The sequence below is a fragment of the Esox lucius genome, chromosome 13 (assembly GCF_011004845.1).
Source record: "Esox lucius isolate fEsoLuc1 chromosome 13, fEsoLuc1.pri, whole genome shotgun sequence".
NCBI classification, from domain to species: Eukaryota; Metazoa; Chordata; class Actinopteri; order Esociformes; family Esocidae; genus Esox; species Esox lucius.
This window is the reverse complement of record NC_047581.1, coordinates 14050533-14073729: the sequence shown is the minus strand read 5'-3', so window position 1 is coordinate 14073729 and position 23197 is coordinate 14050533. Positions and strand designations below refer to the sequence as shown.

The window sequence follows — 23197 nt, the reverse complement described above, 5'->3', positions numbered from 1 at the left end:
AGGTGGCGCAGCTGAGTACAGCTAGCCTGAGACCTCAGCGGGGCGAGTGGAAAACTCCTCCTCGCCCAACAGAACCCTGCTCGGGCTCCCACACCCGGCAGCCACCCCAGGGGCGGCAGTAGGGGGAGCCACAGACTTATGGAGATGAAGACCGCCGCCCTCGGTCAGAGACTGAGGGCAGGAAGACCGCTCATTAACCCTACCTGGGCATGCAACAGCCGTCTGCAATAAGGAAAAATATTCTCAGGTCTGTTGAGACCAATGCCTGGCAAAAACAAGGTACCTCTCATCACCTGGCCATTACAATCTCTTCAGTAAAGCATGGTGGTGGGAGCATCATGCCTTGAGGATTGGGGATGCTTCTTAGTGACTTGGAGACAAATCCGAATTTGGAGAGGGCTCAATAGAGCAAAATCCAGAGATCTTTGAAGGAAACCTGATCCTGAGTGCACAGGACCTCAGACTGGGGTGTGTCTTGGAATTTCTTGAACTGTTTTTGTCTGAATTCTATAAATACAGCTCTGGAACAAATTAAGAGACCACGGCACCTTTTTCTTTCCTTTCCAAAAAAGTTGAAAAAGAAAGTTTTGAGTGAGGAACAGAAGCGTTCAATTTGCAGTAGTCTCTCAATTTAAACGCTTCTGTTCTTCACTCAAAACCTTCCTTTTCAAAATTTTTGGAAAGGAAAGAAAAAGGTGCAGTGGTATCTTCATTTTTTCTGGAGCTGTATATAAAGGAGTTACTGATTAAAGATCTGGTTTCTGTTTGTGATCATCATTGAATGGTATCAGGAGATCATTGGGTTCTTCGTCAATCTGTTAATCAGTGTATCTGTTTTGTTTTCCAGATGGTGTGTCCCTTCTGAGTTGAAAAAGTTACCTACAGTGTCCATAGGTCCTTGGGGGGGGGGGGGGGGGGGGGGGCAGTCTGTGTTACTTCAGAGATGCCTCACGGATTTATTCTGTAAGCCTTTGACTCTTCTCTCCATGCAAGTAAATAAACAGATAATTCTTCAAAGAGAATTCTGGCTCTGTACTTACTTCCATTTAGCGTTCTAATCGCATCACAGGTGAAGATTCGACCCAAAGCACACAGCCAAGTTGAAGTCAACCATCACAGTCCATTATCTTCTGACCACCTCTCTCCATGCAATCTATGAGCTAGCCATTGCCATTCAGCATTCAGACCCCTGTAAAATGATCTTATTATTATTCGTTATTTTGCTCTTGAAGTGCTGAGATAATGACTGTGATAAGCGCTATAGAAGTTCAATAAAATGTTGTCATTATTATTAGTTATCCAATCCAAATTTTTTGTAAAATGTTGTATAAATATTGATACATTGGTCCTGTATGTATACTGTATTTGTGGGATTTTGAGTGTGTGCATGTAGTGTACAGTGGATATAAAACATCTATACATCCCAGTTAAAATGGCAGGTTTTTGTGATGTAAAAGAATAAATCATGTCAGAACTTTTTCCACTCTTAATGTGACCTATAATGTGAACAATTCAATTGAAACACAAACTGAAATCTTTTAGGGGAAAAAACAACATATAATAACCTGGTTGCATAAATGTGCACATCCTCTTATAACTGGGGATGTGGCTGTGTTCAGAATTAACCAATCACATTCAAACACATGTTAAATAGAAGTCATTACACACCTGACGTAATTTAAAGTGACTCTGATTAATCACAAATAAAGTTCAGCTATTCTGAGTTGCATCTCAGAGCAAAAGCCATGATCCACAGAGAGCTCCCAAAGCATCAGAGGGATCTCATTGCTGAAAGATATCAGTCAGGAGAAGGGTACAGAAGAATTTCCAAAGCATTAGATATACCGTGGAAAACAGTGAAGACAGTCATCATCAAGTGGAGAAAATATGGCACAACAGAGACATTACCAAAGCATCATGCTTTGGGGCTGTTTTTCTTCAGCTGGAACCAGGACTTTAGTCAGGGTGGAGGGAATTATGAACAGTTCCAAATACCAGGCAATTTTGGCACAAAACCTTCAGGCCAAGCTGAAGATGAAGAGGTAGTTCACCTTTCAGCACGACAACAACGTAAAGCACACATCCAAATCCACAAAAGCATGGCTTCACCAGAAGAAGATTAACGTTTTGGAATGGCCCAAAGCCAGAGCCCAGACCTGAATCCAAATGAACATCTGTGGGGTGATCTGAAGAGGGCTTTGCACAGGAGATGTCCTCGCAATCTGACAGATTTAGAGCGCTTTTGCAAAAGATGTGCCATGCTAATAGATTCCTACCCAAAAAGACTGAGTGCTGTAATAAAATCAAAAGGTGCTTCAACAAAGTTTTAGTGGGCACACTTATGCAACCAGGTTATTGTGAGTTTTTTATTTAGTTTTTTTCCCCTTCAAAGATTTTAGTTTGTTTTTCAATTTAATTGTTCACGTTATAGGTCACATTAAAGGTGGAAATGTTCTGACATGATTTATCTTTGTCTCATTCTTTTACATTACAAGAACCTGGCATTTTAACAGGGGTGTGTATACTTTTTATATCCACTGTATGTGTATAAAATCAAAGTAATTGTGCTATATTTTATTTTAAAATATTTTTCTGGAACACTACAGCTATGGATAAAATAAAGAGACCACTGCACCTTTTTCTTCCCTTTCCCAAAAAAGTTGGAAAGGAAGGTTTTGAGTGAGGAACAGAAGTGTTAAAATTAAGAGACCACTGCAAATTGAATGCTTCTGTTCCTCACTCAAAACTTTCCTTTTCAACTTTTGGAGCTGTATATGAAACTATTTTTTCAACAATAATTATATTAACCCATCCCCAACAGGAGACCATTTGTCTCCTTCCCAACTGTAATTGAAAACAGGAATTTGCTGTTAACTGCCTTGCCTGGTCAAATAAAGGTAAAATAAAAATACATATATTTCCAATAATAATTCTTAAGGCCTAAATGCAAAAGTATAGACATTTTGTTAAATAAAGCCAGTACAGTAAATAATGTTCAGAATGTTTATTTTTATTTTTCTTAACCCTAACCATTTATTTATATAATTCCTATAATTTTACAACAACCCACCTGGAACTGGCACTTTTTTGGTAAATTGCCGACAGATAGGGCGAGTGAAAAATTACTAAAACAAAGAAGTTGAGCATTATAACGTTAACCCAAGCCATCTGATAATGAGAAAGTAATTGAAATGCCTGAAATAGTATTTTAACCCATGTCTTGTCTGTATAGGTTTTGCTCTTCTATTGGGGACCAAAAATCCCTGCAAAGATAGCAAAACAAGTTTTTGGCTTTGGGGTTAGTTTTAAGATATAAATTACATTTGGGATTAGGTTTTTGGGCTTAGAAAAAAAATGTTGAATGAAATTTAAAATTGAATATTGTTAGATTTGGGGTTTAATTTACATTTAGGAATATTGATTATGATCTGGTGTTTTGGCTACGTTTAGTATAAGCATGAATGTTAAGTTATTTAGGTTAAGGTTAGATTTCAGGTCCCCAGAAGAATAGAAAAACATACGTGTGTGTTTGAGTGTGTAAAAAAACTGAGATGAATGTGTGAACACTGATGGTGGTTAAAGAAAACACAACACATAGCATCTTATACAATAATGTATTGGATGATGACTTGATACATATGTGAATCCAAAACACTTGACATATTTTTGTCCATTCTTTAACAGCTTCAAATGCCTTGAAACATGAGATGAGAGATGTGATCCTTAAGGACACCTCATCTATTTTAACAGGTCAATGACATTTATTTTGATTAGAGAGGTGAGGCCAGAGAACATATTGTTAAACAACATTTGGAATCCCTTTATGATCAAAACCTAATCTCATAAAGGTTATTCAGGAATACAATCATATACTTGCTTCAACCACTTTACACCTTTTAGTGACGGAGGTCAATTTTCAAATTATACAATTTTTTTATTTCCCCCATACCAGTTTAAGCAAAGTTGTCTGTCCATCAAAAAGGCCAGAAAAATCAAGAGGCTTAATATGGGATAAAAAGTCATTTCTAAAGGTCTGGTTTGTACTTAGGTACTAGGGATAGGAAATATTCAGAGGGGCTTTGTTTAGTTCTGATTTTCAATCACTTCGTATTATTCACATATCTCTAAACCAGTCCTATGGAAACTACAAAGAATCAATTCAGTGAGTTGAATATAATTTCACACTAGACTCTACAACAACATTTAACCATTGGGTAAAGTGTGTAATGGGTTACACCTCCACATTGTGTCTGTCACCAATTCTGCCAATTGCATCATGCAAGGAATTCACTAATGTAAAAATGGATAAGTGCTGATTCACTGTCAATGTGCCAGAACAATAATACAAAACACTGTCTATTCCCTTTTCAAGTGACCAGTATGAAATTGCATGCAAAATCTAAACAATTAAATTAGGTTTACATGAACAGGTAAGGGTCCGTAATGGTCAGTGTAAATCATCAATTCAATTTTCAGCCATTTGTTAGTTCAGGACAATGAGATCTTATACAAGAAATGTAACTTCTAAGTACTGCCATATACAGTATCACTGACATAGAAAATTTGATTTTAAAACAAAGGAAAGTTTTTAATAGTTTTATATAGGATATATAGATTCCCCTATTTCATCCTTAGTGGTATACAGTGTTATACTGAGGGGTTGAGTACATATACTGTATCTGCTCAGCTAGTTTGGAAAACTATTTTGTCAGAATGTCAGCTATTTTATAATTTGTCTGATCAATTGCCAACTTATAAACTGTCATTGTACCAATGGATTACAAAATAGTCTGCCACTCAAAAACCTACCACTAGTTTCCATGTGAATTCCCATAGAATTAAAACTTCCATTATCCCATATAACATATGGCAGAACCATTCTGCCTATTAGTTATTTCTGTTATTATATATTAATTAGGTATTGTGTTGACCAGTGATGAGAGCAACTGGTTCAGTAAAGCTTTAAGAAGCAAGACTACCCTGAGAGAAGGTCTAAAACATGGGAAAGCCTGCCAGACCAGAACTGGCTTATATCGGTTTGGTTAATAAATCTGTACACACTATTTCAATATAGTCAGCACATTTTGTTCAAGAACGCAAGATATCATTTTCAGTAAATGTGTAATATTTATATATCTATACATATATAATCCAGATCCTCTGAACTAGTAAGACATGTGCAAGTGTTTACTACCAATTTCAACGATACAATAAAGGCAAAGACTTAGGACACTAAAAGTTAGGATCATTTAGATATTTGAACTTTTCTTGAATCCTCACATTTATTAAAATCTAAGTGCTGTAAGTATGCAAAGAATTGAAGGTATATTGAAATGGTTGAGTACAAAACAGAAGCAAAATACAGAAGATAAAGGAATGCAAGCATAACAAAACTCATGTATTCTAGACAATACAGTAGTGGCCAATGGCAAAGATAACATGGCTGCAGTTACAAAAGTATCACAGATCTAATCTTTTTTCAGCTAATTGGTGTTTTGTCCAATAAATTCACATCAGATCATTTCCAGAACGGATCTCATTGATCAAAAAGCAATTATTGGGAAAGAATACAGTTCTGAATTAGGCTGCCTATGTAGACACAAACTACAAGAGAATGAACTCAGTGTTATAGGATGTGCTAACTGAATTCAATGTAGCACAACGTTTTTCATGTTTTTACCATGTTCTTTCAGTCAGAAATAATTTGCTTGTTACTTGCGATTCATCGTCCATTCAGATGACCCAAACAAAGGAATAATTGAGCATTGATTTGTTCTACAGTATGTTACCACCAAATAATCAAACCACAGTTTGAATGACCAGTTGCTTGAATTACTCAAAACTCTGTTAGCCCACTGAGCTAAAGGGTGGGTGTTGCATACAATAAGCCCTAACCAGAGTTACATTAAACATTACATTCTCTGCCACAGATTTCTCTAACAGTGGATTTCCCTTGCACTTAGGAGTGCAGATATCTGAACTCAGAGAGAGTAATGTGATCTCTGTGGAAAAGCATGAAGGACATAAATGCAGGAGGAACCAGGACTGCATCACCGAGAGGACTGAAGAATGATGTATAGAGGAAAGGCAGCAGGATGAAGTATTTTGTCCTTTGTAATCCAAGAGCAGGGGTTGTCAGTGCCTTTCTGATACATTATTTAAATACCTTAATACACATATTAAAGGTCGGTAGGTCATGAGGGCGTGAATGGGAATGACAGTGCTATCATGGTGTGCATCAACATAATCTGAGGTAACCGGGTGTGCCTTTGCCCATTACAGTCTGAGAACCAGTGCCTTAGAGGATCATAGAGGTAAATCTGAAATAAATCATGTAAACTGTGCTCATGTGTAGTGAGTTTCACTTACTGCCAAGTGCACAAGGGCCCTAAACTGTAAACCTCAAGGAGTATCATTATTAAAGGAAAAAAAAAACACTAAAAATATTCTACTTGTTAAATTTTACATGTCCTTTTTTTCAAACTTTTTTCTCTTCAGTTTTTTCAATTTTTTTCACGTATTTTTGCTCAAGTATATCACAGGTGACTAACTATAGAGGATAACAGGGTGAGTCGAGTACCATGCTACATCTGGTTCAGAGAAGGCTATTGCAGACAATTCTACAACATGTACAACCACACTTCATACGTTTGTGTTACAAATGCTTCAAAACATATCACCAAGAAACTAAGTACATACGAGATGTTGAATATTTAGAGTCTTAAAGGACTATCCCTCAGTCAGTTAAAGGACTTCATGTTACTTGACTGTCCCGTCTTACAGACAAAATCTGAAAAATTGCTATTCAAAAAGTAGCAAATTTGGTCAGTGTCTCTTTTTAAATAATTATAGTGCTTTTGATGGCTTAAGACAGGAGTCTTTTTTAATCTCACCCAGTGGCAATCTACAGAACTTCAGTGTACATTTCATGACACAATAGCTGCAAAAGTCTTCACATCAGAATCCTTTACGTAAAACAACAGCTAGTGCTGTTACATATATTTCAAAGTAGTATCCATTATCAAAAAACGTAAAACACATTTATAAATATTATTTATTTTCTAAAAGTCCTCTAAGGGAATTTGTCTGTAAGAGTTTAGCTCTGATTCCCAATGAGGGGTATTGATTCAGTGTGATCAGACAAGGGGGGACTGGCATCCAAGAGCCAGGCTCTACTCCACGTGTTCAGTAAGCTTCTCTTTGAGAGTCTCCCATGAGTCTGTAAGACTGAGGAAATGTGAAGGGAGTGGCTTAAAACTCCCACTCCAGTGTCTCCTCCCGGTTTGCCGCCCTCTCCAGCCTGTGGATGATGTTGTTTAGGTTGGCCATTTTCTCTGTGCGTCTCTGACTGCTCCTGTTGGGCTTGGGGCTCTGGTTGGGAGGCAGTGGGTTAGGGTCCAGGCTGTGGTTGGTGCTTTTGGAGGGCGGGTTGGGCAGGGATGGGGAGATGGGTGCGGAGGAAGATGGGACAGGGGAGACAGACATCATGAGGCCGGGCGAGGAGGCAGCGGACGGGGAGTTGAGGGACACTTCCAGGCTGCTGCGACATGTCTCCGACGAGGCCTTGAAACTGACCGGGTCCACAGGGGACTTGCTTGAGTCGTCGCCCTCGTGCTTGGACTGGCTGGCCCTCTGGGACCCATCTAGAGACGACGCTCCGTAGAAGAGCCCCTGAGCCTGGCTGCTCATGCCCTCTTCCTGCCTTATGCTCGGTGGATAATGTGGAGCCAGACGGAGCTCTCGGCAGCCACCCACCAGGTCCTCATGTTCAGTTTTCAACTGAGGGAACTGGATGCCCATGGAGAAACATGGGATCTTAGACAGTCCGATGTAGCCGGCCCTCTCCTCCTGCTCTCCCTCGTCCTCCAGGTCACCGGCCTCCTGTTTGACATGGGGCGGTAGTGAGTTAGTGCCGAGGGGGCGCATGAGGTGGTGGGTGCGTCCAGAGGGGTGCAGCGGCCTCTTCTCATCCCCATCTGAGGTGGGGCTCTGTGTGGCAGACGGAGAGTAGCTGTTGTGTTCTGCGTCCGTGTCGTTGTCCTGGAGACCCTCCATCAGGACCTCCCGTCGCATCCTGGACCTGCTTAGAAAAACACAACAATCAAACTCACAGTTGGAAGGAGTCCATTCTGTTAGTAATTACATGTCCTGTATTGATCTATTGAATTACTCCAGCACTCCCATCCTCAACAGGCGGAACACAGGCCTGAGCTGGGCCCAGAAATGTTTTCACACACAGTGGTCCCACATGTTCACTAGAAGTGTTTTAAGTTCCTTTAACACTGGTTCCAGTGTAAACTATATTGGAATATTTCTCAATGTGCCTTCTGTTTTAGGTGAATCATTGAGTTTTCAACTATGACTGTATTTGTTATTGTTAGAGACATGGTTGTTGCATTAATTGATATTTGGCCCATTGGACTCCACCAATTATGGTCTTAAGCAAATATATGCTATCATATGGTTTAATTTAACATAACACCCTGTCTATTTCATAAACTTACCGGTTTTGTTTATTATTGTAGTCTCTCTGAGTATCACAACTGTACTGTAGTCCGCTTGAGAACCATTATTGCAGTCCCCCTTAGTACCACCACTGTATTGTAGTCCCTCTGAGTACCATTATTGTTGTCCCCCTTAGTACCACTACTGTAATGTAGTCCCTCTGAGTACCATTATTGTAATCCCTCCGAGTACCATTACTGTAGTCCCTCGAAGTACCACTACTGTACTGTAGTCCCTCTGAGTACCATTATTGTTGTCCTTCTGAGTACCACTAATGTAATGTAGTCCCTCTGAGTACCATTATTGTAATCCCTCTGAGTACCACTACTGTACTGTAGTCCCTCTGAGTACCATTACTGTAGTACCTCGAAGTACCACTACTTTACTGTAGTCCCTCTGAGTACCATTATTGTTGTCCCTTTGAGTGTGGGGATCTGATGCAATGTCTGACCTGTAGTTGTGGAACCAATTGATCACGGTATTGGTTTTGAGGTTGAGTTGGGAGGCCAGCATCTCGATGGTGTGCTGGGACGGGTATGGCTCCAGGAGGTATGCCTTTCTCAGGGACTCCTTCTCCTCAGCGCCCAGCACCACCCTGGCCTTCTTCACCTGGCTGTAGGGGCACAGGTCTATGGAGGCTAGGGCCGGGCTCACACACTCAGAGCGGGCACTGGGAGAGTCACTATCAGAGCCGGTACTCAGCAGCCCGTACCGCCGCTTTAGATAGGCTGAGAGGATAGCACAGAGAGGGATTCAGTGAGAAAGGGTGGAATGGCATGAATCAATAAATCCCACAATGCAACAGCTGTGCACATGGTCCATCCGCACACAGCTGCTCTACGTTGCTTATCCACACAGCGATACCGCTAACATGCTAATGCGGACAGTAGCATTTTCGAACGAAAGGCTGTACACAAAGACCCACCTTTCTTCTCCATCTTCTTCATGTCTCTCAGCTTGTCCACATTGTGTGCATCGTTGAGCCACAGCTGCATGCGGACAAAAGGCTCCCTGCCTTTGAGGCTGAGCTTATGCCAGGGCTTGGGCCTGGAGAGCAGGTCTGACACTGAGCCCTGGGTGAGGCCCAGGATGCTCTCCCCAAACAGCCGCTGGCCTGGAGCACGACAAAACCAACGGGTCAATAAACAACACGCACCGTGACACACAATACAATAAAGTAGAACACGCTCGTCTGTAAAACCCAGAGACACTCACCGAGGTTGTTGTCCGTTAGCACCTCCTTAACCTTCTTGGTGATGGCGTATGTGTCCAGCTCTGGGGACATGGCCACCAGCTCCTGGATGCCCAGAGGGGTGTGAGGCTGGTATAGGGACATCATGCTGGGGTTGGACTTCCCTCCCTCTGGGTGGGAGGTCACCAAGCCCAGGGCCTCAGGCTGCTGGTTCTCCTTGCTGCTCTCCAGGGTCAGACTGACTGGCTCCACCAGTGGGCTGGGGTGGCTCTCCTCTGGGCTGGGGGGCAGGGAGGGTGATGACTGGGCCGTCACTGGGCTTTTATCTACAGGCGGCCGTCACAAAACATCAGAAGGTCATATCATCATAGTCAACATATAAGAAAAGCACAATTTTCCACTAATGTGCTTTTTAATTCAACCATAATCAACCATACATTTGAATGAATACAAACAATTCCTAATGTATGACACAAGTTTCCATGCTACAGTGAGTGTGATGTGTCCCACCTTGAGAGAGACTCTGGCTGGGGAGCTGGGTGAGTCCTTGGCCCAGCTGGTCCAGCAGCCACAGTTGCATTCGGATGAAGGGTTCTCTGCCTTTCTGGGTCAGCTTGCTCCAGGGTTTGGGCCGAGACAACATGTCACTCACGCTACCCTGAGACAGTCCCAGAACCTAGGGAGGACCACGGATACAGCTCAGTAAACTGGAGTAAATACCAAACAACTACTTCTAATGTGAATTGGGGTAATTTATGTCATTTGTTATTTTTGTACAGGGATAATCTTTAATTTAATAAAATGTATGTTCCTACTACAAATGTGTACATTTCTTCCTCTGTTTTGGTACTACATACTTATATAATTTAGTATGATCACACTTTTTAGTTTGGGCATATCAAAGGGTGAAGGTTTGATTTTGTGCAACCTTCCAGGGTTAAATATTTAACTTTGTCATACATGTACTCAGTTACGTGATGATATTATAAAATAGTGGTTAAATATTTACCTAGGAAGGAAGCATTCATTTTTTATTTCTTTTGTCTGCACATTACTACAATTATCCAAACACTACAATTATATAGTAAATCTGAAATGAAAATTCTAGTTTTGACAACAAAACATAGTTCTTCAAACCTAGTTCTTCATGTGTTATAATATGACACCACACCTTACACTGCAGTCGACCCAGCATTTCAGCAGAAAAGAAACCTCCCATTCAACTTTCCTGTTAGGATGGGGCATCGTTTTTATGTAACATGGCACAACCACTAAAAACCAACATTTAATCAACAACCCCATTTCTGAAGAAAATGTAAAGAAAAACAGAATTAAATGATGTGCAAATCATTCAACCGCTATATTCAATACAACATAGTACGAGGACAACAAATCAAATTTTCAAACTGAGAAATGTTATTGTTTCTTGAAAAATATGTGCCCACTTTGAATTTGATGCCAGCAACATGTTTCAGAAAAGCTGAGACAGGGGCAACAAAAGACTGGAAAAGTTGTGTAATGCTAAAAGATATCCTGGTGGAGTACCTCACAACTAATTAGGTTAATTGGCAACAGGTCAGTGACATGATTGGGTATAAAAAGAGCTTCCCTGAGAGGATGAGTCTTACAGAAGTAAAGATTGGGAGGGGTTCACCACTCTGTGAAAGACTGTGCGAACCTATAGTGCAACAATTTAAGAATAACGTTTCTTAATGTAAAATTGCAAAGAGTTTGGGGATCTCATCATCTATAGTACATAATATCATTAAAATATAATGGATGGCTGTGATCTTAGTAAAAGAGTCCTGGTGCTAAACGGGCCTGCCTGCAGTTCAGATCTGTCACCCACTGAAAACACTGGCGCATTATGAAACGGAAAATACAACAAAGGAAACCCCGAACTGTTGAGCAGCTGCAATCCTATATCATGAAAGAATGGGTATTCATTTTCAAAACTACAGCAATTGGTCTCCTCAGTTCCCAAACCCTTCAAAATGGGCATGTATTTTTCCAAAAAACTATAACATTTCTCAGTTTCAACATTTGATAAGTTGTCTTTTAACTTTTTTCAATTAAATATATGGATAAATGCACATCATTGCATTCTGTATTTATTTGCCTTTTATGCAGCGTCCAAAGGTTTTTGGAAAAGGGTTGTAAGACCTGTTTTTTAACACTTCAAGCAGCTACATGACATTTGTTAGTTAGCAGTCATCTACAATAAAATATAACAAAAAACTATGCATTAACGTACATTACATTAAAGATTGTAAATAATGTATTACTCAAGTCTCTTAATCATTTCAGATTTGTAGTCATGAGGTAAACTAACCAACTGCTGAGACAAAAGTTCTGTATAATTGCTAATAGACTAATAGTCTAACTGTCTTTTAAGATCTGCTTGATTATCTATTGGATGATTGATCAATCTTGTCTCCATACTTCTGTCAATGAGGGTACTATTCTAGCTGCAGCCCAGAGCTGTTGACCAGAAAATAGTGCTATTGTAGTTTAATTATCAGATTCCACCTTTAATGTTTATCTGTGAAAGAGTATTATATAGACAAATTAGAAAACTGTTATTAGCTCGTATACGGTAAGACATGAAGATTAAAAAACAAGATCTGTTTCTAAAGCGTCCGTCAACCTAAACTCCCATTTTGAGTGTTGCATATCTTCCACCACCAGAGGGCGGTACCACACAGTAAATATAATTATATACAAGCCTTCTACCAGACTATCAAGAACATTTATCTTTAAATACCTTTCCCTATGAAAGAAGCCTTGCAAATTACATTGGGGAGAACAAGAATTTGATACACTGCCTATTTTGCAGGCTTTCCTACTTACAAAGCATGTAGAGGTCTGTAATTTTTATCATTGGTACCCTTCAACTGTGAGAGACTGAATCTAAAATCACAAGAATCCAGAAAATCCCATTGTATGATTGTTAAATAATTAATTTGCATTTTATTGCATGACATAAGTATTTGATCACCTACCAACCAGTAAGAATTCCGTCTCTCACAGACATGTTAGTTTTTCTTTAAGAAGCCCTCCTGTTCTCCACTCATTACCTGTATTAACAGCACCTGTTTGAACTTGTTACCTGTATAAAAGACACCTGTCCACACACTCAATCAAACTGACTCCAACCTCTCCACAATGGCCAAGACCAGACAGCTGTGTAAGGACATCAGGGATAAAATTGAAGACCTGCACAAGGCTGGGATGGGCTACAGGACAATAGGCAAGCAGCTTGGTGAGAAGGCAACAACTGTTGGCGCAATAATTAGAAAATGGAAGAAGTTCAAGATGACGATCAATCTCCCTTGGTCTGGGGCTCCATGCAAGATCTCACTTCGTGGGGCATCAATGATCATGAGGAACGTGAGGGATCAGCCCAGAACTACACGGCAGGACCTGGTCAATGACCTGAAGAGAGCTGGGACCACAGTCTCAAAACAAAACATTACTAACACACTACGCCATCATGGATTAAAATCCTGCAGCGCACGCAAGGTCCCCCTGCTCAACGCAGCGCATGTCCAGGCCCTTCTGAAGTTTGCCAATGACCATCTGGATGATCCAGAGGAGGAATGGGAGAAGGTCGTGTGGTTTGATGAGACAAAAATAGAGCTTTTTGGTCTGAACTCCACTCGCCGTGTTTGGAGGAAGAAGAAGGATGAGTACAACCCCAAGAACACCATCCCAACCGTGAAGCATGGAGGTGGAAACATCATTCTTTGGGGATGCTTTTCTGCAAAGGGGACAGGACGACTGCACCGTATTGAGGGGAGGATGGATGGGGCCATGTATCGCGAGATCTTGGCCAACAACCTCCTTCCCTCAGTAAGAGCATTGAAGATGGGTCGTGGCTGGATCTTCCAGCATGACAACGACCCGAAACACACAGCCAGAGCAACTAAGAAGTGGCTCCGTAAGAAGCATCTCAAGGTCCTGGAGTGGCCTAGCCAGTCTCCAGACCTGAACCCAATAGAACATCTTTGGAGGGAGCTGAAAGTCAGCCCCGAAACCTGAAGGTTTCTGGAGAAGGTCTGTATGTAGGAGTGGGCCAAAATCCCTGCTGCAGTGTGTGCAAACCTGGTCAAGAACTACAGGAAACGTATGATCTCTGTAATTGCAAACAAAGATTTCTGTACCAAATATTAAGTTTTGCTTTTCTGATGTATCAAATACTTATGTCATGCAATAAAATGCTACATGATTTTCTGGATTTTTGTTTTAGATTCCGTCACTCACAGTTGAAGAGTACCTATGATAATAACTAAAGACTTCTATATGCTTTGTAAGTGGGAAAACCTGCCAAATCGGCAGTGTATCAAATACTTCTCCCAACTGTATTTGGGTAATATGAAGATACAAACATCCAAAAGCTGCTGTACTATGGTCCCTCTGAGTACCATTAGACAAACTAAGTAAAATTCACCTTTTCACCAAAGATCCTCTGACAGATGCCATTCTTGGCCAGCTTCTCTTTGACCTGTCGGGTGAGTTCGATGGTGTCCACCTCACGGTACATGTAAATCTCATACTGCTCCGGGGTCAGTGGCGGGACGGTGGGCTTCAGGGTGCGGGGGATGTATGATGGGTAATAGGACAGGCCACGCCCAGGGCTCACTGACACATCGGACTCTACCTTCACCTCCACAGACTGCCCTATCCCCGAGCCGGTGTCATCCTCGGCTGCGGACGCCTCCTCGCTGTTGGGCAGACACTCCCCGTTGTCCGGCCGGGGCCGGGGCAAAGCTGAGGGGCCCGAAGACGACGACGACGACAGGGAGGGAGACACCGAGGTGAAGGGCCGAGAGCCGCTGACCCCTCCCGCCACACCAGCGGGTCCCCGCTCCACGGACCAGTGCTGGTCGAAGTAAGTCCCAGCCTCGCCGATCTCCGACTTGACCTTACGGATGATGTTCTGGACGAAGGCTGCGGGGGACAGGACACTGAGTGGGGTCTGGGGGCTACTGATGGGGTTGGCCATGCACACTGTAACCGTGCCCCCCTCCTCCTGTTTGATGAAGCCAGGTAAAGGCAGGCCCTTGGAGGGCTCGGGAAGCCCCAGGTGCTCCCCCTGGGAGCCGGCGCTGGTGGCCGAGGCCCGGCCGCAGACCTCCATCTCCATCAATGCCTGCTGCTGCGCCTGCATCTCCCTCCTGGCCTGCTCCAGGATGTTCTTTATGGTGTCGTCAGAGCTGCCACCAGCCCCGTTCGTGCTCCTTCCCCCCGAGGGGCTGCCCAGGGATGACTTGATGTCCCCTGCAGAGAGCAGACACAAAGACGCAAAAACGCCCTGTTAGATGTGACGCTACAAATCGCACGCTCCACACCTACTTCAACTGCCAATGTATGAATAATGATAATCAAAATGTAACTTGACCCAGAGGAATCCAGAATAAGGATAAAGACGCATAACTTCCAGAACTACCTCCTCTCTGAGACTGGATCTCCTTCTTGGCCTGCTCCAGGATGTTCTTGATGGCGTCGTCTGACCCAGTTTCAGGAGTTCGGATGCGAGGAGTGATGCTCCCTGCCACGGAGAGGGTAACAGAGAGGGAGAAGGGGAGAGAGATAGAGAGGAGGGGTGAGTGGGATGGCTGATCAGAGCAGTTTCAAGGCTTGGCTTTTGACTGGTAGATCAATGGCTGCCTTTGAGATCTTGGCGTCTGAGGTTGCAGTATACAGCAAGCTCAATTTTCAAAAGCTCTGAAATCTAGGGAGAAAACAAAGTTTAAAAGTAACACAACAAACATGGGAGAGAAAGCCACGAAGAAGTTTGAGGTACAGGCCAAGGAGATTAAAAGGTTTAAATGCTGAGGTCCTGCAGCTAAAAACCCCCGGCCTTTCAAAACTTCCCACATGAGACACTGTCCGACTCTGGTCTATCCAACCACACTAATAAAATACCCCAAATAAAAACACTGCTTTTGTAATACTGCTAATGTATGATATTCCTTCCTGACACACCTGCGGTCACAGCTGGTTTAGTGCAAGACAACATCCGGTCCACTCACCTCTCTGACGGACCTGGATGGTCCGGAGAGCCAGGATGTTCTGTTCATCAGACAGGAACTGTTTCATCTTGATAAAGGGCTCCTTGCCTTTCACCGTAAGCTTCCTCCAGGGCTTGGGCCGAGCCAGGATCTCACTGACGGAGCCCTGTGATAGGCCCAGCACGTAGTGACCAAACACGCGTTGGCCAATGTTGTGCTTCAGCAGCTGCTCTTTGACTTGGAAGGCGATCTCGGCCGTTTCCAACTGGTCGTCGTCGCCCGCGGTGGAGCTCCCGCTCTCTGACTGGTCACTCGGGAGGCCGGCCTCAATGCCTCCGGCCCCCGCGGGCCCCTGACTGGCTGACACCAGGGCAGCTTTGGCTGCGTACAGAGCGGTGGGGAAGGGCATGAGGGGGCTGCCGGATTCCTTCTTGAAGAGTGTGGAGGAGAGGAACTGCCGGTGGAGGACGTGGTCTGCAGACAGCCTGTCCCTCGAGCAGGGCGACACGGAGAACGGCCGGGGGAGGTCGTGGCAGGAGGAGGAGCCGTCGACGTTGGGGGGACCGGGGCTGGCCGAGGTCCGCCCATCCACCTGGGAGACTGAGGAGAAGGACCCTGAGGGCCTGCCCCCCTCCCTCCCCGACTCCCTCCCCGACTCCTCAGACTGGTCCTCGTCTGCAGATACAGCGTCACACTCGTGTCAACAGCACTACTGCCGGGGTTTAGAACTGAACATCACCGACCCGGACCCGTTTACAACAGCACAGAGCCGACCCGGACATGTTTACAACAGCACAGCGCCGACCCGGACACGTTTACAACAGCACAGCGCCAACCCGGACACGTTTACAACAGCACAAAGCCGACCCGGACACGTTTACAACAGCACAGCGCCGACCCGGACACGTTTACAACAGCACAGCGTCGACCCGGAAACTATGTGCAGCTTTAAAGAACTAAAATTAGATGCCATGTTGCTCCCTTACCAGCACTGTGTAAGACTCTGGCCTTATCCATCAGGTATTTGTGAGAGGAACGAAAGGACTCTTTGTCCAGCAAAAGAGCCTTTGCAGCCTTGGCTGAGTCCTGCTGAAAATCACACACACACACACACACAAACACACACACACACATGCTGTTCATTTCCCATTAATCATAGTGCAGGTATGGATGATGCTCGCTGAAACATTAAATTGCACTTTTCTAAACTGACAGCAGATAACTTCTTAGAAGACACTCTGCTTGATGCTGGGCAATGAAAAACAAGGCAAAACCATCAGATCGTCAGAAAATAGCTCACCTGAGCTGAGCTACCATTCATGGAGGCTAGCTTCATCACCTTCAGGATACTAAAAAGGGGGGAAAAACAACAGTTAGAGAGTCACATTGTGTTCCTGTATGCAGGATAGTTTAATATGATCAGTTGTCTATACTCAAGCTGTGGTGTCTCACCTGAGTTCTGTTTTGATCTCTTCATAGTCCATTTGGGATTGAAGTTTAGTTTCTAATCTCTGAAACAGTCAATGAGAGGAAGCAAATTTCACTAAACTCTACTAAAAAGATCAGTCCATAAATCTTGCAATCTGAGTGTGTGCGGTAGAGCTTACCTCAATAACTTCTGTCTTATAGGCCAGCTGGCGTTCCAGCTCTATGATCTGATTGGCTGATGTATCCTGGACTTCCTGAAGTGCGAACTGCAGTCTCTGTACATTCTCCAGCAGCCTGAGGATCTCTCTGTCTTTAGCTATCAGTTTAGCCTCCAGCTTGGATGGAATCAAATCCACCTTCTCATCTCTCTCCTGTGGAAAAAAAGAGAGAAAGAGAGTCAAAGACACTGAAGGGGAAATTGAGATTTGCTTTTCAAAGAGGCAAATATTTTGTAATCCAGAATTCAAACTTTTAAAAGGTCCACAATGTGACGGTCTTTCGGATGGTTCCTGGTAAAATGTGTCCACATAAACTAACAAAGAGCTGTCAGTATTTCAAAGGGATAAAAATGGAGGAACAGATCTAAACAGAAAAGACATGTGGTCTTGTTTTACCCCACTGGCGCCCTCTGGTGGATGTCCGCTCCCTGGGGTGGTGCTCCGGACGCTGGCTAGTTGCTCCTTTAGCCGCTCAACCTTCCTCTGGGCCATCTCTGCTTTCTACAACCAAACATCACACCATTACAACTCACACAACAAAATGCTGATCCAACCAACCTGTCCGTCATTCAGCAGATATACTGATTAACTGGTGTTGAAGGGAACAGATAGATAAATCGGAGGACAGACCCTCTGAAAATATTATTGACGAGGGGTTGAGACAATGCCCACCAGCAGAAGAGTGAAGCTACCACTGCTGATAGGACTGTTTAGTCAGCGCACTTTCTTCCCAAACTGTTCACCTGCTCTGTCACACTCGGGCTGCTAATTAATGATTCATTTTAAGAATTTTTTTATGAGAGCTGCTAGTTGAGCAAGAGAGGTGGAGAGAAAGAGAAAGAGGGGAGAGAGAACGCACGAGAGAGAGAGAGAGAGAGAGACAGACAGAAAGAGAAATAGAGAGGAGAGAGAGCAAACCAGAGAGAGAAGAGAAATCACCAGGATGTAAAGAAAACAATCAAGCCAATGAAGTAAGTAAGAGCCCCGGCACACAGCGCTCCCACATCAATCGCACTCAGCAGCCTCTCCCACCCTCTACCGAGTGTTGCCGTGGTGCCCTCGTAGACGGGGGCAGGGTGTTCTGTCTGTAATCACAGGGGCTCGGGAGGGGGGGGTCTGCAGGATGCAGGGTGTCTAATTAAACAGGAGGCTTGATTACGGGAGTGATTACCTTAACGAATGAACATCTCAATTAGAGGGCTGCCTGCAGGACGATGTTTCACTCACCTGGTTCGCCTTCTCGAGGTTCGCCGCGATCACGCTGACCTCCTCGGCCCTGGAAGACAAACAGAATGGGCCGCTGGGTTACCGAGGGGCCATCTCGTGCTCTGCCGTGATTTATGTACCGTGGCTGACCTCGACACCCTACAGGACAATATTCCCACCTGCATGTAACATCATCAACTCGCTGTGAAAGCCCTTACACACTTTCTCACGCTGTTCATGCTAAATCACACAGCGCCACAGTGATCACACAGAGCAGTCAACACCAGACGGGAGCGGGCCGGCCGTGTGTTCTCTGTCGTCGTGGGATACTGCATTCCTTCATGTCTCCATACGTCTTCCAATCAGTGACGTATCATTTAAATTGCAGCTCTGCCAGATTATTCATGAGGTTTGTTTGAAGTTCAACAGTTTCTTTTTGAGACACATGGGACTTGATTTTTTAAAGGTGTAGAAAAAGTAAATTAACCAGGATTGTGAGATTGATTAAAATATGCACATAGATTTCTGGAAGGTTTTTGGGACAAAGAAACCTCTTTCCGTTTCATTAAATGTGTTTTTGAGAGCATATCAGTGATCTTGTTCTCTCTATTACACTATTTTCAAACAAACCTTGCCATTTCTCACCCCAAAAGACTCAGTCAGACATATTGTTTTCCATATTAATCAGTAGTAGTGTTCTGGTGTAGAGTCAGACATATTGTTTTCCATATTAATCAGTAGTAGTGTTCTGGTTTACAGTCAGACATATTGTTTTCCATATGAATCAGTAGTAGTGTTCTGGTATACAGTCAGACATATTGTTTTCCATATTAATCAGTAGCAGTGTTCTGGTGTACAGTCATATTGTTTTCCATATTAATCAGTACTAGTGTTCTGGTTTACAGTCAGACATATTGTTTTCCATATTAATCAGTACTAGTGTTCTGGTGTACAGTCAGACATATTGTTTTCCATATTAATCAGTAGCAGTGTTCTGGTGTACAGTCAGACATATTGTTTTCCATATTAATCAGTAGTAGTGTTCTGGTGTACAGTCAGACATATTGTTTTCCATATTAATCAGTAGTAGTGTTCTGGTTTACAGTCAGACATATTGTTTTCCATATTGGTCAGTAGTAGTGTTCTGGTTTACAGTCAGACATACTGTTTTCCATATTAATCAGTAGTAGTGTTCTGGTTTACAGTCAGACATATTGTTTTCCATATTAATCAGTAGCAGTGTTCTGGTGTACAGTCAGACATATTGTTTTCCATATTAATCAGTAGTAGTGTTCTGGTGTAAAGTCAGGCATATTGTTTTCCATTACATATTTTCAAAACAGTTTGTGATAGAGCGATTCTGTTTTCTTTGCTGTTTCCACGAGACTCTGATGAAAATGCAGATGCGCTTTGTGTTTACATGGCACATTTCCTTGTTGTCGTCAAATGCAGCCAAACCCTTGTGCACCTGACCAATGGATGGGCTGTTGGGTGACAGCATCCAATGGAAGGCTGTTGCTAGGCAGAATAGCTTATTCTACCCAATCAGGGGAAGGTATCTGTGGTTTATTTGATCAAATCATAAGGTTGCTGGTTGGGACATAAGTTTCGTTTTCTTAATTTGCTCAATCTGACTGTAGAAGAGGTTGTAGCAGTATGTCAGCTTAGCTAGCATGCTAACTTAGCATTAGCGAACGTTTTAGCATTGTGTCCTTGCGTAACGCTAACTTGTCAAAAAGACACAGAAAGGATATGTGTTTTCAACAGTTTTAGAAGTATTATTATTAGTATAAAATGGCAAAAAGAAAAAAAACATTTACTAAATGTAGCCATTGTCCGTTACGGTTATCAAACGCTGAATAGCTGAGTTACCGGACAACAAAGGACAAATGCTAACAACAGGTTAATGCTAATGCAAGAACAGTCTGGTAAGTAACATCTAATAACCTATTTATTATGAAATAATGTAATACAAATGTGATCATTATAGATATTGTCTGCTTTGCGTATTTGGAATGGCAGAACAGTTCCACAAGGCTGTTTGTGGTGTGATTTCAAGGATAAGTAGTGACATAATTATGGCTGTTATAAACATATTTGACTGCTTGCACAAAAGGTGACTAATTTCTTTGTTCTGTTCACATTATTGTGATACAATGCATTTTTGTGCTAGAAAAGGGGTTTGAAAAGTGTTGGTGTAATGGCAGAACAGTTCCAAAGGGTTTTTGGGCTGATTTCAATGAAAGTTTTGTCAAAAATGTGTTGGACAAAAGGCAAATTATTTAACATTAATTGTGAAGCCTTTTCTTACACAAATGTGCATTGTGTTTGCACAGAACATTTGTATTGGGAGTATCACTCTGTATGGGTGTGTTATGGTCAGAATTCAATGATATATAGAAAAAATCTGATTTCGCTTATGAAATTATTTACTTTATTGTGCATTTTTCCCTAAACACTACCCTATAAGAACATTAACATGCATGCTTATATTAGCTGAGGTACTTTGGAATAATTTGATGCCAAATACACAATGATCGATTTACATCACATATTGTTTATAAGCCCAAAAATAAAAGTAGTGACACCCAAAAATTTTAAGCATAGTACTCAGAGGGTTAATCAGTAGTAGTGTTCTGGTGTAATGTCAGACATATTGTTTTCCATATTAATCAGTAGTAGTGTTCTAGTATATTATCTAAGACCTGTAGGGCTCTGGGAAGGCATCTTCCCAGTATAGATAGCATGACAGTGAACGAAAGGAACAGCTGTCACATCCAGATTAAATTAACTTGTGTACTATGGGAAAATGTGTCCTATTGATTACCTGTTCAGATATTCAAATCAGCCAAAGTAGCCAAATTAACCTTATTAGCAACAAAGGAAGAAGTCAGTGAGAGTAATTAGAGTTAAGCAATGGGATAAGTCCTAAGAGAGATAATGTCTCATATCCATATGTTAAGGCCTGAGAGAGGTAATGTCACATATCCATAACATAAGACCTGAGAGTGGCAATGTCACATATCCATAGGACAAGACCTGAGAGAAGTAATGTTGCATATCCATGGGGTAATGCCTAAGAGAGGTAATGTCACATACCCATGGGATAAGGCCTAAGAGTGGTAATGTCACATATCCATAGGATATGACCTGAGAGAGGTAACAGCACATATCAATGGGATAAGGCATGCCAGAGGTAATGTCACATATTCATGGGATAAGGCCTGGGAGAAGTAATGTCAGATCTCCAGTATAAGATGAAACCTGAAAAAGGTCATATTTGATCCATTAGGTGAAACCCAAAAAAGGTAATGTCAGATCCATTTGGTGAAACCCAAAAAGGTAATGTCAGATCCATTACATAAAACCTGAAAAAGGTAATGTCAAATCCATAGGGCACGTCCTGAGAGAGGCTGTGGAAATTATGGATGAGGGGGTTCTGTCCTGTCTCTGAGCCTATTACAGGCAGCTGGGGGACCACACCACTCCAAAGACAACCTCTATTGCAGAAATCCTCCTCATCACCATTCATTACTAGTCAGGCTATTCTCTCTACCCCAGTAGCCTTGAAGCCAACACACAACCAACCAACAATTCTTCCTCTCCCCTTAAACAGAGCTAAAGACCTGTCACGGTCAACAGTTGCTGAACATGAGAGGGGATTCAAACGGAAAATGCTTTGAATCCAGCAGAATGGATGGCGATGGGCCTGCAAACTCCAGTTCAATTTCGCCCATGGATTAAACCTAGGAGAAAATCCATTAGCTCCGGCTCACTTTGTTCGGTCCGCAGCACAACCCAAACAAAGAAGTGTTTACTTTGAATGTCTATCGACATCCTTCATACAACTTTAGATTCATTTCAACCGTTGAGCTGGATACATAGCCTTCACAGATCCAGGACAAGGTAGAGTGTTTTCTGAAGCAATCTTTAAATGGGGCCATTCTTCTTAAGGCCTGTCAAGGAAAGGCCTCGGCTGCCAGACTGAGGCCAACACGGCGCTCACCCATCCACTGACCATTATTAGTCCCTGAATCACACCACGGTTACGTCCACAATGACTCACTGCTCCCAGTGTTATGCACACAACCCATCAGGCTCTGGTCAGAACTACCGAAGTATAAGGGAATAGGGTTCCAGTTTTAACGCAGCCCATATCTATTACAATAATTGCATCTTGAGGATTAAGAGAAGAAATGTGTATATTGAAGGAGCAAGGGTTGTGTTAGTGAGGTATGCAGAGAATCTACCTACTGTAGATTGAGTGCGTGATTAGTTGTGTACTGTAGATTGAGGGTGGGATCAGTAGTGTACTGTAGATTGAAGGCGTGATCAGTTGTGTACTGTAGATTGAGGGTGTGATCAGTAGTGTACTGTACAGTAGATTGCGGGTGTGATCAGCAGTGTACTGTAGATTGAGGGCATGACCAGTAGTGCACTGTAGATTGAGGGTGTGATCAGTAGTGTACTGTATAGTAGATTGAGGGTGTGATCAGTAGTGTACTGTAGATTGTGGGTGTGATTAGCAGTGTACTGTAGATTGAGGGCATGACCAGTAGTGCACTGTAGATTGAGGGTGTGATCAGTAGTGTACTGTATAGTAGATTGAGGGTGTGATCAGTAGTGTACTGTAG

At 42.7% G+C, this 23197-nt stretch overlaps 1 protein-coding gene across 5 annotated transcripts in view; it reads right to left on the bottom strand.

Annotated features, from left to right (window-relative positions):
• Positions 1–5245: 5245 nt before the first annotated feature.
• The window catches only part of cux2b (cut-like homeobox 2b), a 110101-nt gene continuing 92149 nt past the window's right edge, over positions 5246–23197 (bottom strand). For 2 of the 5 annotated variants that reach the window (XM_010876285.5, XM_020052135.2), the window contains exons 9-22: positions 18585–18633; positions 17754–17858; positions 17319–17510; positions 17164–17222; positions 17012–17060; positions 16698–16800; positions 15733–16386; positions 15147–15248; positions 14148–14977; positions 10208–10373; positions 9721–10023; positions 9431–9619; positions 8957–9233; positions 5246–8083 (exon numbers count right to left, since the gene is read on the bottom strand). In XM_010876285.5, coding sequence (XP_010874587.3) covers positions 7252–8083; positions 8957–9233; positions 9431–9619; positions 9721–10023; positions 10208–10373; positions 14148–14977; positions 15147–15248; positions 15733–16386; positions 16698–16800; positions 17012–17060; positions 17164–17222; positions 17319–17510; positions 17754–17858; positions 18585–18633 — 3910 coding nt within the window. In that variant the 3' untranslated portion in view covers positions 5246–7251. The remainder of the gene's footprint in view (positions 8084–8956; positions 9234–9430; positions 9620–9720; positions 10024–10207; positions 10374–14147; positions 14978–15146; positions 15249–15732; positions 16387–16697; positions 16801–17011; positions 17061–17163; positions 17223–17318; positions 17511–17753; positions 17859–18584; positions 18634–23197) is intronic. The other 3 variants (XM_010876284.4, XM_020052134.3, XM_020052136.3) reach the window with 3 other exon arrangements.